The 11871-nt window shown below is 40.3% G+C and overlaps 1 protein-coding gene across 4 annotated transcripts in view; it reads right to left on the bottom strand.

Moving 5' to 3' along the window:
• The window catches only part of nrxn3a (neurexin 3a), a 269643-nt gene that overhangs the window by 30998 nt on the left and 226774 nt on the right, over positions 1-11871 (bottom strand). For all 4 annotated transcript variants that reach the window (XR_004327078.1, XR_004327079.1, XM_032501200.1 and 1 more), the window contains exons 19-21: positions 4075-4256; positions 2461-2632; positions 618-707 (exon numbers count right to left, since the gene is read on the bottom strand). Coding sequence is in view for 2 of the 4 variants with exons in the window: in XM_032501200.1 (XP_032357091.1) it covers positions 618-707; positions 2461-2632; positions 4075-4256 (444 nt within the window). In the remaining 2 variants the exon portion in view is untranslated. The remainder of the gene's footprint in view (positions 1-617; positions 708-2460; positions 2633-4074; positions 4257-11871) is intronic.

The raw sequence follows: 11871 nt of genomic DNA, 5'->3' as shown, positions 1-11871 counted from the left end.
CTGAAGTCTCTTTTATATAGACCTTACTGGTCCCCTATTACTGTATCTGAATCCTCTTTTATATAGACCTTAGTGGTCCCCTACTACAGTATCTGAAGTCCCTTTCCCAAAATTCAGCCTTATTAGACTGCAATTACAGCCACTAAAGCCAGTCTCACAATGAGCTTTCCTCAGTATGTGCCATTTCTGAGTCTGTAGTTTGAAGAGGAGAGAAGGAGGGGGGCAAGGTGGAGGCTGGAGGTGTGGCCTTGACCAACTGCCGCTTTGCTCATTTGAAAACCGTGATGTCTTTCTCTCATGGGGGGCAAAATTCTTTGGGCGGACAAAGCAGAGAAAGGGGAGGTAACCTTGCCCCTTATGACATCATAAGGGGAATACTCCAGATTGGCCCATCTGAGCTTTAATTTTCTCAAAGGTAGAGCAGGATACTCAGGGCTTGGTTTACACCTTTTACCATTTCTAGCCCTCTAAACCCCTATATGCGCCTGCTCTACCAACTGAGATATCCGGGCACCCAATGAGCGTTAATTTATCTTTTATGTGAAGATAGTTTTTTTTTCACATAGTAGGATAGTAAAAACATACTGTAAGCATAGAAAAATTTTTTTAACAATTACCTTTCTCTTGTAGCCACTCTTCTACTGGTCTGGCGTATTTGAAAGGAATTTTCTTATTGGCCATTTGATAGCGTTCAATGTCACTGTTCCCTTTAAAGTTTAAAAAGACATTTATAAAGACATTTATTGATCATCAGCATCATGCCACCGGGAGAAAATAACAACATTTACAATAGGTTTAAATGATTTTATCTGATTTAGAATACATTTTTAGTAATAAAAAAGAAAGTTAATTACAGCATAACTAATTACGTTCTTAATATCCCTATTTGTGAACAAAGAAAGATACAAAGATATACCACTGTTATTATATAATACATGACGCAAACAAAGTGTAAATATGTCACCATTCCACACATCACAACAAACAGTTTTGCATCATTCCATAACCCCCACAAAATGACAGTTAAACAACAGTGGTACTTTTATTTATATAATTTGGAATTCATCCGAACTTTTTCGGCTTCACACCAATGCTGTATCTAGTTGTTTTTTTGACACCCATGGTCTGTATCCTTTCATTCGCGCTGATGAACCATATGCAGCCCCCACAAACTATTCACAGTCAGGTAGCTTATAAACCCTTGGTGTTGGGCTACTGTTGAAGTGTTGCCATGGTTGTGATTTGTAGACCCTATATTCCTTGCAAGTTATATGTATACTATCTATAAATAAAAATCCATATTTTAATGTTAAATTGAATCAATTATTTACTCCCAAATTCCATAAGGACATATGACACACACACACACACACACACACACACACACACACACACTGGCGCCTGCAGACTGAGAGTTTAAAACGAATGAACTACTAATACAGGACAACAATAACAACAACAACTACAAAAACAACAAAGCAAAAGGGTTGTGTGTAAATTGGTCTACACTTTTCCAGGGCTATATTTATTCATGGTTACATAATGCATATTCTTATCAATGTTTTCTGTATCTCTGAAGCTTAGCCGGCCGGCCGCAGCGGAAATATCTCTACTTCTGTCCTCCAGTAACCTGACTGGAGGACGGAAAAACAACAAGGTACTTTAGCGGTGGAAGCCGGGGGGGCAATGGGAAATTTCCCTTTTCACTTCTTTTGCATTTTAAATTAGCTATATTTCCATCAATGAGAGGATGTTTACTCCCCGGAGTCCTTATGTTTTCTTTTTGCCCATCCTATTTTGTTGGATTAGGATGGCAACAAGAGCTTGGTTGCATCTGTCGCCGTGGTCCTGCTGCACTCCCTGCTACACCCTGCTACTCTCTGCGATGTCCTGCACTGTCCTGCTGCGTCCTGCTGAACCCTGCTGCGTCCTGCTTTTTCCACCTGCAAAGCCCTGCTATGACATGAACTACTACTACTACTACCATTTTCTTGTCACTGTTCCATTATCTTTGTGACTGTTAATGCCACTGTGCATCACCCCCCCAACCGGCCACGTTAGACACTGCCTACCAAGAGCCTTGGTCTGTCCCAGGTTTCTTTCTAAAAGTAAGTTTTTCCTCGACACTGGCGCAAATCTAAGTGGGATTGCTGTACTGTAGAAAAAAACAGTGTGCTGGACATTGGCATTCTTTGTGGGTGTTTTACTCCTTCAATCTTTTACTGCACTGACAGATACACTCCATCATGTGTTCACTCCATGTATTTTAAAGCAATGTTTATGACGTGATTCTATTACCTGTTTTACCCATAATGTTATATTTTTAGTAGCAGGTTTTCATTGTTAACTGATACTATCAGATTTGCAACAGTTATGACTGCCAACATATTTCTTCAGTAAAGATGTAAAATAAAGATTAGTAGTTTCAGATTAGATTAATTAATAGCTGACTAGTCGTACCTGTTGGAAAGTGTTCATTGATCGCCCAGTTATCCACCTGCAGTGTAGCATTGCCACCATTCCTGGTAAAGCGAACAACATGATACTTCCCATCATTCACTGGGGTACTGCTCTCCTGCACACTGATATCCACTGTGCCAATGTTAAATGTCACTCCAATTTTGCCTTGTTCCTGAAATGAGAAAACACAATTATATATTTAAATCAATCACATTTGAACTTGTCAGTCAAACACACTTGCCACAGTCCTTTGTTGCCGTGGTTGAAGCATATGCAGTGTGTTACGGTTGAATTATTGAACTATGATCACTGTGTGGATATCTTAAGTTTTTACATCACAGACATTATTGTGACTATAATTGGCACCGTCGGACACCGCCTACCAAGAGCCTGGGTCTGCCCAGGTTTCTTCCTAAAGGGGGAGTTTTTCCTCGCCACTGTCGCACTAAATGCTTGCTCTTGGGGGAATTACTGGAACTGTTGGGTCCTTGTAAATTATAGAGTGTGGTCTAGACCTACTCAAAGGGTCTTGAGATAACTCTTGTTGTGATTTGATACTATAAATAAAATTTAACTGAATACTTGATACTAAAAGCAATACTTGAAGGCATTCAAATATAATGGTGGTACAGCTGCTCTGCTGATGAGCTGGACTGTAATGTAACTTTGAGGTAAATTAATACAAATATTTTTTTCACAATATTGATTACTTAAAAAAGAAAGAAAGCTCTGTAACGCTTATAACTGTATTACGAAGAGCTGTTAGTGAGTCACAAAAATATGTAGTAATTCTATAACTTTCTTTTCACATTCTCTTAAAAATGTTAGTTTGTATACACAGTTATGTAAGTATGTAGCTTTCGAATGATTTTTGAATATTTGATGCAATTCAATAAAAACCAGACTAGTATAGTGGCAAATTGAAATCCTTTGAGTATGTGGTACAGCAATTTGGAATTCCTAGGTCTCAAGTTTTCAAGATATTTGCAACATCTGTTACTGGGGATTTGTGGATTTAGTTCTTCGGCCCCTACGGCACCAGAATGTATAGATATTGTAGGTGTTGTTGAAATATGGGAAATTAGTGATGGGCAGTACATCGGCTTATACCTTATACTGGTATTTATTTCCTATATCGTATGAATTTTTCAAATAGTAATAGTATAGTAGCATTGCCATGGAGAGCGCTACAGCTGAAGATATGACAGACCCCTGTTAACTGACTACCTTTCTCCCTCAGATTAACTTTGAAACGCATCAATTGATCTAAGGTATCTTAAATTGCAACTATATTGTTCTGAAAAGGAAGTAATGTTAAAGTTCTTAGTATGTGTACGTATTTGATTTGATCGAAACCACCAGAATCTTAAAAAAATACTGCGATACAAGTATCCAGCACAATGGGAAAGGTCACGAGGCTTGTTCTATTTGTATTGTATTATTACAGTTCATGCTTATGCAAAACCTGGGGGATGGAGCCTGGTCAGCCCTCGAGAAGACATGGGAAAGGGATGTGAGTATTACACTAGATGAGTAGGAAATAAGGAAAAGCTGAGACATTATCAATTATAAAAAAAGGTGTGTGTGTGCGTGTGTGTGTGTGTGGAAACTTACTATGTGCAGCATAAGATAGTCCCCTAGACCTGGGGCACTGTCAATCCTGACCAGGATGCCATCTTTTAGGGAGGTGCTGAAGCCGACGGTCAGCCTGTCCGTCCTGGTGCTCGGTCTCTCATTGGCTGGCCACTTAAATGTAATAAGGCCTCCTCCTTTGCCAAATATGTACGTCGTCCCAGCTGAACAGAGCAGAAGGAGGACATATGAATAATAAGCTCAACTCTGAACTGATGTCATGTAGTGGTAAGGTGCTGTAGGGCTGCGCAACATCGTTTCAGCACCTACATTGTGATGTGTGCATGTGGTCATTTCCCAGGATGTGCAAATTCACAACTTTTTGTTGTTTGATACAAAATGAAAACTAACAGCTTTAAATGTATGTATGGCAGTACATATTGACATAGTTCTATGGTTTCACAATGAACCTACATAACCTCAGTGCTTTTCAGATGGTTCGTTAAACATGGCATAGAAAAAATAATATACATTTTAATTGCAAAGTTAGATTGGTTCTGTTCTCATTACTTAACAGTGTAAAGCTTGTTGGCTCCAGTGTCTTCTTTAAAACGATTGAAATGAGACACGAGATCATGGGCCATTAGCCCCTAAAATAGTTCTCATTTAATAAACTGGCTTTAAAGAGTAACAAACAAGTTTTTGTTCAACCTGTACACTATTTTCCTGTGTGTTTGTGTCCAAGTGACTGATGGGAACAACCATCTTAGACAATTAGGCAAAATCCAAAAGTTAATAGGGCAATTGTCCAGCTTGTTCACAAAAGTGCTCATTTTGCCGCCGACAGACTAAGACTAAAGTGTCTGACAACATTATGGAAAGGATTTCTAAGGAGGTCAACCTTTCTGTTAAAGAGCAAGATCCTTTTTCAAATGTTAAACATTCGTGAATTTGTGTCAGACTCAAACAAATAAAATAAAACTGTTTTGTGTTGTCTTTTTACTTTTCCAACCATCAGAGTTCTGTTTGAAAAAAACACATGATTTACTGATTTACATGTGAACATTGGCTCTATATACGTTCAAAGTATGTCGGGTGGATTTAGCGCTAGCAAACTTAGATCTGTTTCTGGTTAAAGAGAAAGGTCTCAAAGAGGTTTTAAAGGTCTATCTCTGAAGGGATCCTTTCCATAATGTTGTCAGAGACTTAGAATATTAATAGTGACAAAACCAGCACTTTAGTGAAGGTAAATACAAGCTGGAATATTGCTCTATTAACTTACATTGTAGCTAGTTTCACCGCTCCTGACTGCAGTGATCTGACTTAATACTGGACCAGTTTCAAAGATTGTTGTTCCCATCAGTCACACAGACACAAAAAAACTGTAGTTACCCTTTAAGTGGTGAGTTTTGACACTCAAACTGTGTTGTTTCTCCTTGGTTAGTTTTTAAAGGCCAGTCGTAAATTGAGGGTTTGTCACTCAACTCCAGCAGTGCCCTAGAATGTCATGTGAACCATTTCCGGGAGAAGTTTGTCACTTAAGAATTTGAGATTTAAAATGGTTGGGCCCCATGTGGCTGTGTCAACCCCAACCAAAAACCGTGTTCTCATTCCCAACCACCCTTTGTCCCTCAGCGTCTCATACAGATGCACAGGTCTAACTGACACAGACACACAGAAACAGACAGGATGAAGAGACTCATCAATAGTCAAAACCATGTAATTGATGTGTCACAGCAGCATTTGCTTCATAAGTCATGTAATTTGTGTGAAAAAGGTGTGTAAATATGTAATCTGTAAATATAAAACACAAATCTACAAATACAAGAAAAACATAAACAAGTTCCACAAATCCCCCCCAAAATCATAATTGTTCAAATAAAGTAATACATTTGTACTACAACTTTCTAAGAGACTTTTGTGAATCCAGTTTTTATCTGTGAATTTAAAAGGCATTTGTGGATCTCAATTATTTGCATGTGGATCGGCATTTTACACATAATTATGCAGTTTTGAAACAGACTTTCCACCAGTCTGAAGGAAACTGTAATTTTCGCTCTTCTCAGTAAGATCAGCCTTTCTAGACATTGAGTAGGACACATCCTACTATAATATATATAGTTGTCCAAGCATGTTACTTAATCCTTGTGTTGTCTTCTTGTCAAAATTGAAAGTCAACACTTTTGTTGAGGCTTTTTATCAATGTTTTTGGATGTTGAATGTTGATGGATAATTACAGACTGGAATATATCAAATTTTACTCAATACTATTTCAAAACCACTTTTTTCAAAAGCTATAAAATTGAATAAGATACCCCAAAATTAATAAAAGTAGGGATTTGTAATTGCCAAAGAGCGTTGTGTGTAATAACACCAATCATGTTTTTTGGGTAATTACAACTGGGTAATTAAAAAGAACATTTATATAGAAAAACAGGTCAATTTGACCCAAGGACAACATATACAGCAAAACTTAAACTCAAATCTGTCAATGAACAAGCTTAAAAATGTTTAAAAACTAAAACAAGAATTAGCTAAATACCTTAGCTAAATAAGTACTATTCAATTTAAATTAAAAAGGGCTTATTTGGCAGGAAAGTTTCAATAACAATGTTGCTAAGGCATCATACTAGCTAGCGCACTAGCTGTAACTCCTCCCCAGGGGCCTGTTGCACAAAACTAGGATAAGGGATTAAGCCGGGATATTCAAGTTATCCTGGATGAATTTAGCTTTGACTCGGTTGCACAAAACCAGATTGAATTAAGCCCAGCCAAGTAACCATGGAGATTTATTCTTTGTGGCTAGCCTGGTCCAGAGCAGACCTGTGCATCGCGTCAGTGTCCACTCTCTCTGTAAAAGTGGAGATGAGCAGCGCAGCGTCCGTGGTCTCAGCTTCAGGTTACAGGACGCGCTCCGGAGATTAAGTGTGACAATATTAATGTAGCGATAATGGCAGACTGGTCAGAGACCAATACATTCATGATTCATTTTCTTGTTGCTTGGCTTTCTCTAATAAAGGGTAGTTTGTGTTACTCCTCAATATAGCTTATATTGGTTCCGTAATCTTCTCAATAAGTCTCACATCACCGGACTAATAACATGGCCTTTGTACGTATAAAGTGTAGTTATCATTCATCACACCGGGAACACCACGATGCTTCTTGATCTTTTTATTTTGGTGCGGTCACTTGTCAGAAGAATAAAAAACATGAATATTGTTTTACATATGCTCACAGCGTGTATTGAAGTCACTTACTTTTTTTTCTAGTTGTTGTCCCTTTCTGATTGTTCTGTATGAACATTAATTGTACAAAGAATTAGGAATATCTTATAAAGATTTATGCATGGTTGTAAAACATGTTCTCACTATGTGAATAAGGGTACACACAAAACATTACACAATACACTAACGTTAATAAACTAAATACATATAACTTTACTGTAAAATTTAATATACAGACCGTAATGGAGCCTATGCACCGCTAAACAATTAGCCCCATGAAAGCAAGCTTACCAACCAGCTGGCTAGCCTCTAAATTAGTACACTGTAACAACTTAATGTTTCATTCATACTCTCTTGTCACATTGTGGGAAAGAACATTGGTATCGCCACATGAGTTTTTTCCATAGAGAATGAGTGACAACAAACACTGTTGGTTGTGGGTATCATGGCAATGTTTGTATCCGGTTTCCCTTTTTAATTGAATGAATAGATTACCGCCGCCTGCTGGCATGGAGAGTTATTTTCTCTCAGACAGGAGCAGAACGGATATGGTACTTGGCCGTCAGTTTTAGTTGCTACCGTGTTTGTTGTCTGATTCTGACCTTCTCTTGCTGGCCCTGATGACCCACCTCTGCATTAGCCCATTAGAGCACTGCGCTCCCAGAATGCAGGGTTACTTGTGGTACCCAGAGAATTCAAAAGTGAAGGGGAGCTAGAGCCTTCAGCTACCAGGCCCCTCTCCTGTGGAACCAGCTCCCGGTCTGGGTTTGGCAGTCAGACACCATCTCCACATTATGAGTAAGCTTAAGACTGTCCTCTTTGATAAAGCTTATAGTTAGGGACTGAGGAGTGGCAGAGTTTGCCTAGACCGGCAGGGGGAGGGTGTGTAGCTAGAGACACGGCACCCCCCTCCTTTTGTCTGCTTCTCTTCATAGTACTCTGGGTAGCATAGATTCATCTACCAACCCTTTGTAGGCTGGCTCAGGTTGTACTTGGAACAGTTCTCATGTTTCTTGTGTATCTTATGTATTCTGATCTTATGCTGCAATAGTTTTAGACTGTTCCTATGACACACTGAACTCCTCCCTCCTCTCTCTTTCTATCTATGTGCATTCATGTTCCAGTAATAATTGTTGTTAACTTAGCTCCAGGGTGCTTATTTCCCAGAGTCCTTGTGTTTTCCCACCTCGCATATTTCCTTGGATTGGGTGGCACCGAAGTCGTGGTTGCAGGTATGCTGCCGTGGTCCTGCTCAACGCCCTGCTATGCCATGCACTGCTACTGCTATTATTTCTAGTCATAGAAACATATTTATTGTTACTATAATTGTTCATCATACCAACCGGCAATGGCAGATGTCTGCAACCAAGAGTCATAGATTGTCCGAGGTTTGAGTTTTTCCTAGCCACTATCACACCAAATACTTGCTCTTGGGGGTGAATTGTTAAATCTTTGTAAATGATTTGGTTGAGACTTCTTTCTATAAAGTGTCCTGAGATAACTCCTGTTATGATTTACAACTAAAAAACAATTCAATTGAATTAGTTGGCTCTTTTTCTGACTTGTAAGCCCAAACATTTAACTTGACAAAATTAAGATTACTCCAAAATGTACAAAAAGGCTGATGAGCATCTAAAAGTTTTGCCACTCACCAATACCACCCTTCAGCGATGCTGGAGAACTGTATTTAGAGATGGGTGGAGAAGAGCCGTGCCTGGTCACATGCAGATGATACTGCTCAAGGAAAGCATTGGACCCCGTTGCTACCTGATCTCTGGTGGCACTCCCAGAGTTCCACGACTTTCCAAACGGGAATGAGCTCTGCTTTGCGGAGGCAGCAAAACATCCCAGAATCAACCACCCCATCCAGGTGGTCTGATAGAAGACAAAAAGACCAGGGACCTGGCAGAAACTCCCTTTCATGAGACCCCATGGAGGTAAAGCACCCATTGGACACATGATGAAAAGCTAAATATTCAAACAGAGAGTGTTCTACAGAACAACAGTCTCATGATTGAACAAAGCCAATAATAATAAAAAAGTCCAGCCTGTCAGCCCCTGATATTTCCAGAGACCTCACACACATGCCGCCCAGAGATGCAGTAGTTTGACATTAATGAAACATAAACATAAAAGACAACAAGAAAAAATGATGTCAAAATCCTTAAAAAATGCAGACTTGTCATCCAGTCAGCATGGGGAGAACCCTCCTGCCTCGTCCTCTGCACAGCAATCAGGCTTCGCTTGTGCAGCAATCTGCCAGCTCATGTGCAACATCCTTCCTTCATCTCTTTTTCTATTGCTCTGTCTATTTTCTCTCTTAAAAAGCTGTCAGGCTTGCAAAGAAAGACATTTCTAAGCCTCAGGGAGTAGGGAATTGTCTGATCCTGTCCAACTTGCAGAATGACTTGGTACCAGAAAAGTCATGAAACAGAATACACTGGAACTTTGTATATCTACTTCTGCCTGCTCAATTGGTTTTTCTTTTAATTTTCCTTCCTGAAGATTTGCAGTATGCCAGCAACACAAATCCATTCAAAAACCTCAAGATTGGAGCAATGATCTGTATCCCAGAGCAGCAAAAGAGAGAGAGAGAGAGAGAGAGAGAGAGAGAGAGAGAGGTAAAGCACTTTTAGTGGGGATACAGGAATGATGTTGATATTGCTAAAGTCAGAGAGGGATGACATGGAGTGGTGAAGACACAACTAAAAAGGCAAAGCGTAATCATTGAGAGAGGCAGGATGTTAATGAAAGACCAGATAAATGAAGTAGAAAGAGAGAACCAGATTACATGTACAGCAGATTATATGTGCACAGTGAGGAACCACAAAACTGAAAACTTAAAAACAATTGTATCTAGTAACACATCTGGAAACCCTCAAGAAATAGACAGGTCTGCCAACAAAAATAGGTCGTGATCATACTTTCTTCTACACTGGAGCCTGTAAAAAGACTAAAAGGAAATTCAAAATGTTCTTGCTGAAAAACATTAAATTGGAAATGTGGCAACATTTATCAGAGCATGTAACAGCCTGAAAGGAAATCCAAGACAGGATTTAATTAAATACAAAAGTGTTTGTCATACAGCTTTTAAATAGTATTTCATTTCCATATCTGGGTAAATTCAATGAAAACCACATTTCTAATTATCCTTTGCTATAAATTGTGGGAGGTGCTGCGGGAATATGGGGTGAGGGGGTTCCTTCTTAGGGCCATCCAATCTCTGTATGACCAAAGCGAGAGCTGTGTCCGGGTTCTCGGCAGTAAGTCGGACTCGTTCCAGGTGAGGGTTGGCCTCCGCCAGGGCTGCGCTTGTCAAATCGTTTTGTATATTTATGGACAGGATATCGAGGCGTAGTCGGGGCGGGGAGGGGTTGCAGTTCGGTGGGCTCGGGATCTCACGCTGCTTTTTGCGGATGATGTGGTCTGATGGCATCGTCGGTCTGGACCTTCAGCACTCACTGGATCGGTTCGTTAGCCGAGTGTGAGCGGCTGGGATGAGGATCAGCACCTCTAAATCTGAGGCCATGGTTCTCAGCAGGAAACGAGAAGGAGAAGCTCAGTCATCCGAGAGGAGCTCGGAGTAGAGCCGCTGCTCCTTCGCGGCGAAAGGAGCCGTTGAGGTGGTTCGGGCATCTTAAGGATGCCTCCTGGGCGCCTCCCTGGGAGGTGTTCCAGGCACGTCCAGCTGGAGAGGCCTCGGGGAAGAACCAGGACTAGGTGGGAGAGATTATATCTCAACCTGGGTGGGAACGCCTCGGGATCCCCAGTCGGAGCTGGTTGTGTGGCTCGGGAAAGGGAAGTTTGGGTCCCCTACTGGGCTGCGGCCCCCGCGACCCGATACCGGATAAGCGGATGAAGATGGATGGATGGATGGATATGATGTAATGTAATTGGCTTTCGTGCATCACCCTATGGCCCCCATAGGGGGCCAGGCCCGCCCCCAAAAATGCTTGCGCCCACCCACTTGAGGCACAGATCTCTTAAAAAATTACTGAAATATTATATTATCATAGTTGCTAACTTTGTGTTGCATTAATGTTTCATTATTTCTACTTAAATATTATTATTCTTTTTCATTAATTGCCTCCTGAGGTTGTAGTAGGAGAAGAAGACCCTGGACGACATTCTGAGCCTGATGCTAGTAGCTCCGTGGAGCAGTTGATGTTATTGTAGAAATATTTGTTAGGATCAATATTGTTCTCCATTTCATACAGTTTGTTCATTGGGGTCAAAAGTTTCTACATTCAAGTTTTCATAGTTTTCCTGTGCATGTGAGATACTCGTCACCTTCCATGTCATTAAATGGAAAGGAATAATCCCTATCAGGTCTCATCGTTGTCACTGTTCAGTAGTTCAGTTCAATCAATTAGCATCATTTCCACGTCACAGACTTGTCGTAGTGCAGATCCATTCACAACCCGATCTGATGTCATTGATTCCATGTAGAAAATTGGAAACAATTCGAAGGGCAGCAGTTAAAACCCGAGAGACTCGCCCACGAGCAAAAACAGCACCTCTTATTCATAGTTTAATCATTTAATAACCATAAAAGATAGAAACTCACAGATTTTTGCGGCTAAAGGCTAACGAGTTAGCGGTTACGGAGGTCTCT

Source organism: Etheostoma spectabile, chromosome 20 (assembly GCF_008692095.1).
Source record: "Etheostoma spectabile isolate EspeVRDwgs_2016 chromosome 20, UIUC_Espe_1.0, whole genome shotgun sequence".
Lineage (NCBI taxonomy): Eukaryota > Metazoa > Chordata > Actinopteri > Perciformes > Percidae > Etheostoma > Etheostoma spectabile.
Note: the sequence above shows the minus strand (reverse complement) of the source record. Positions and strands in the feature narration are given on the sequence as shown.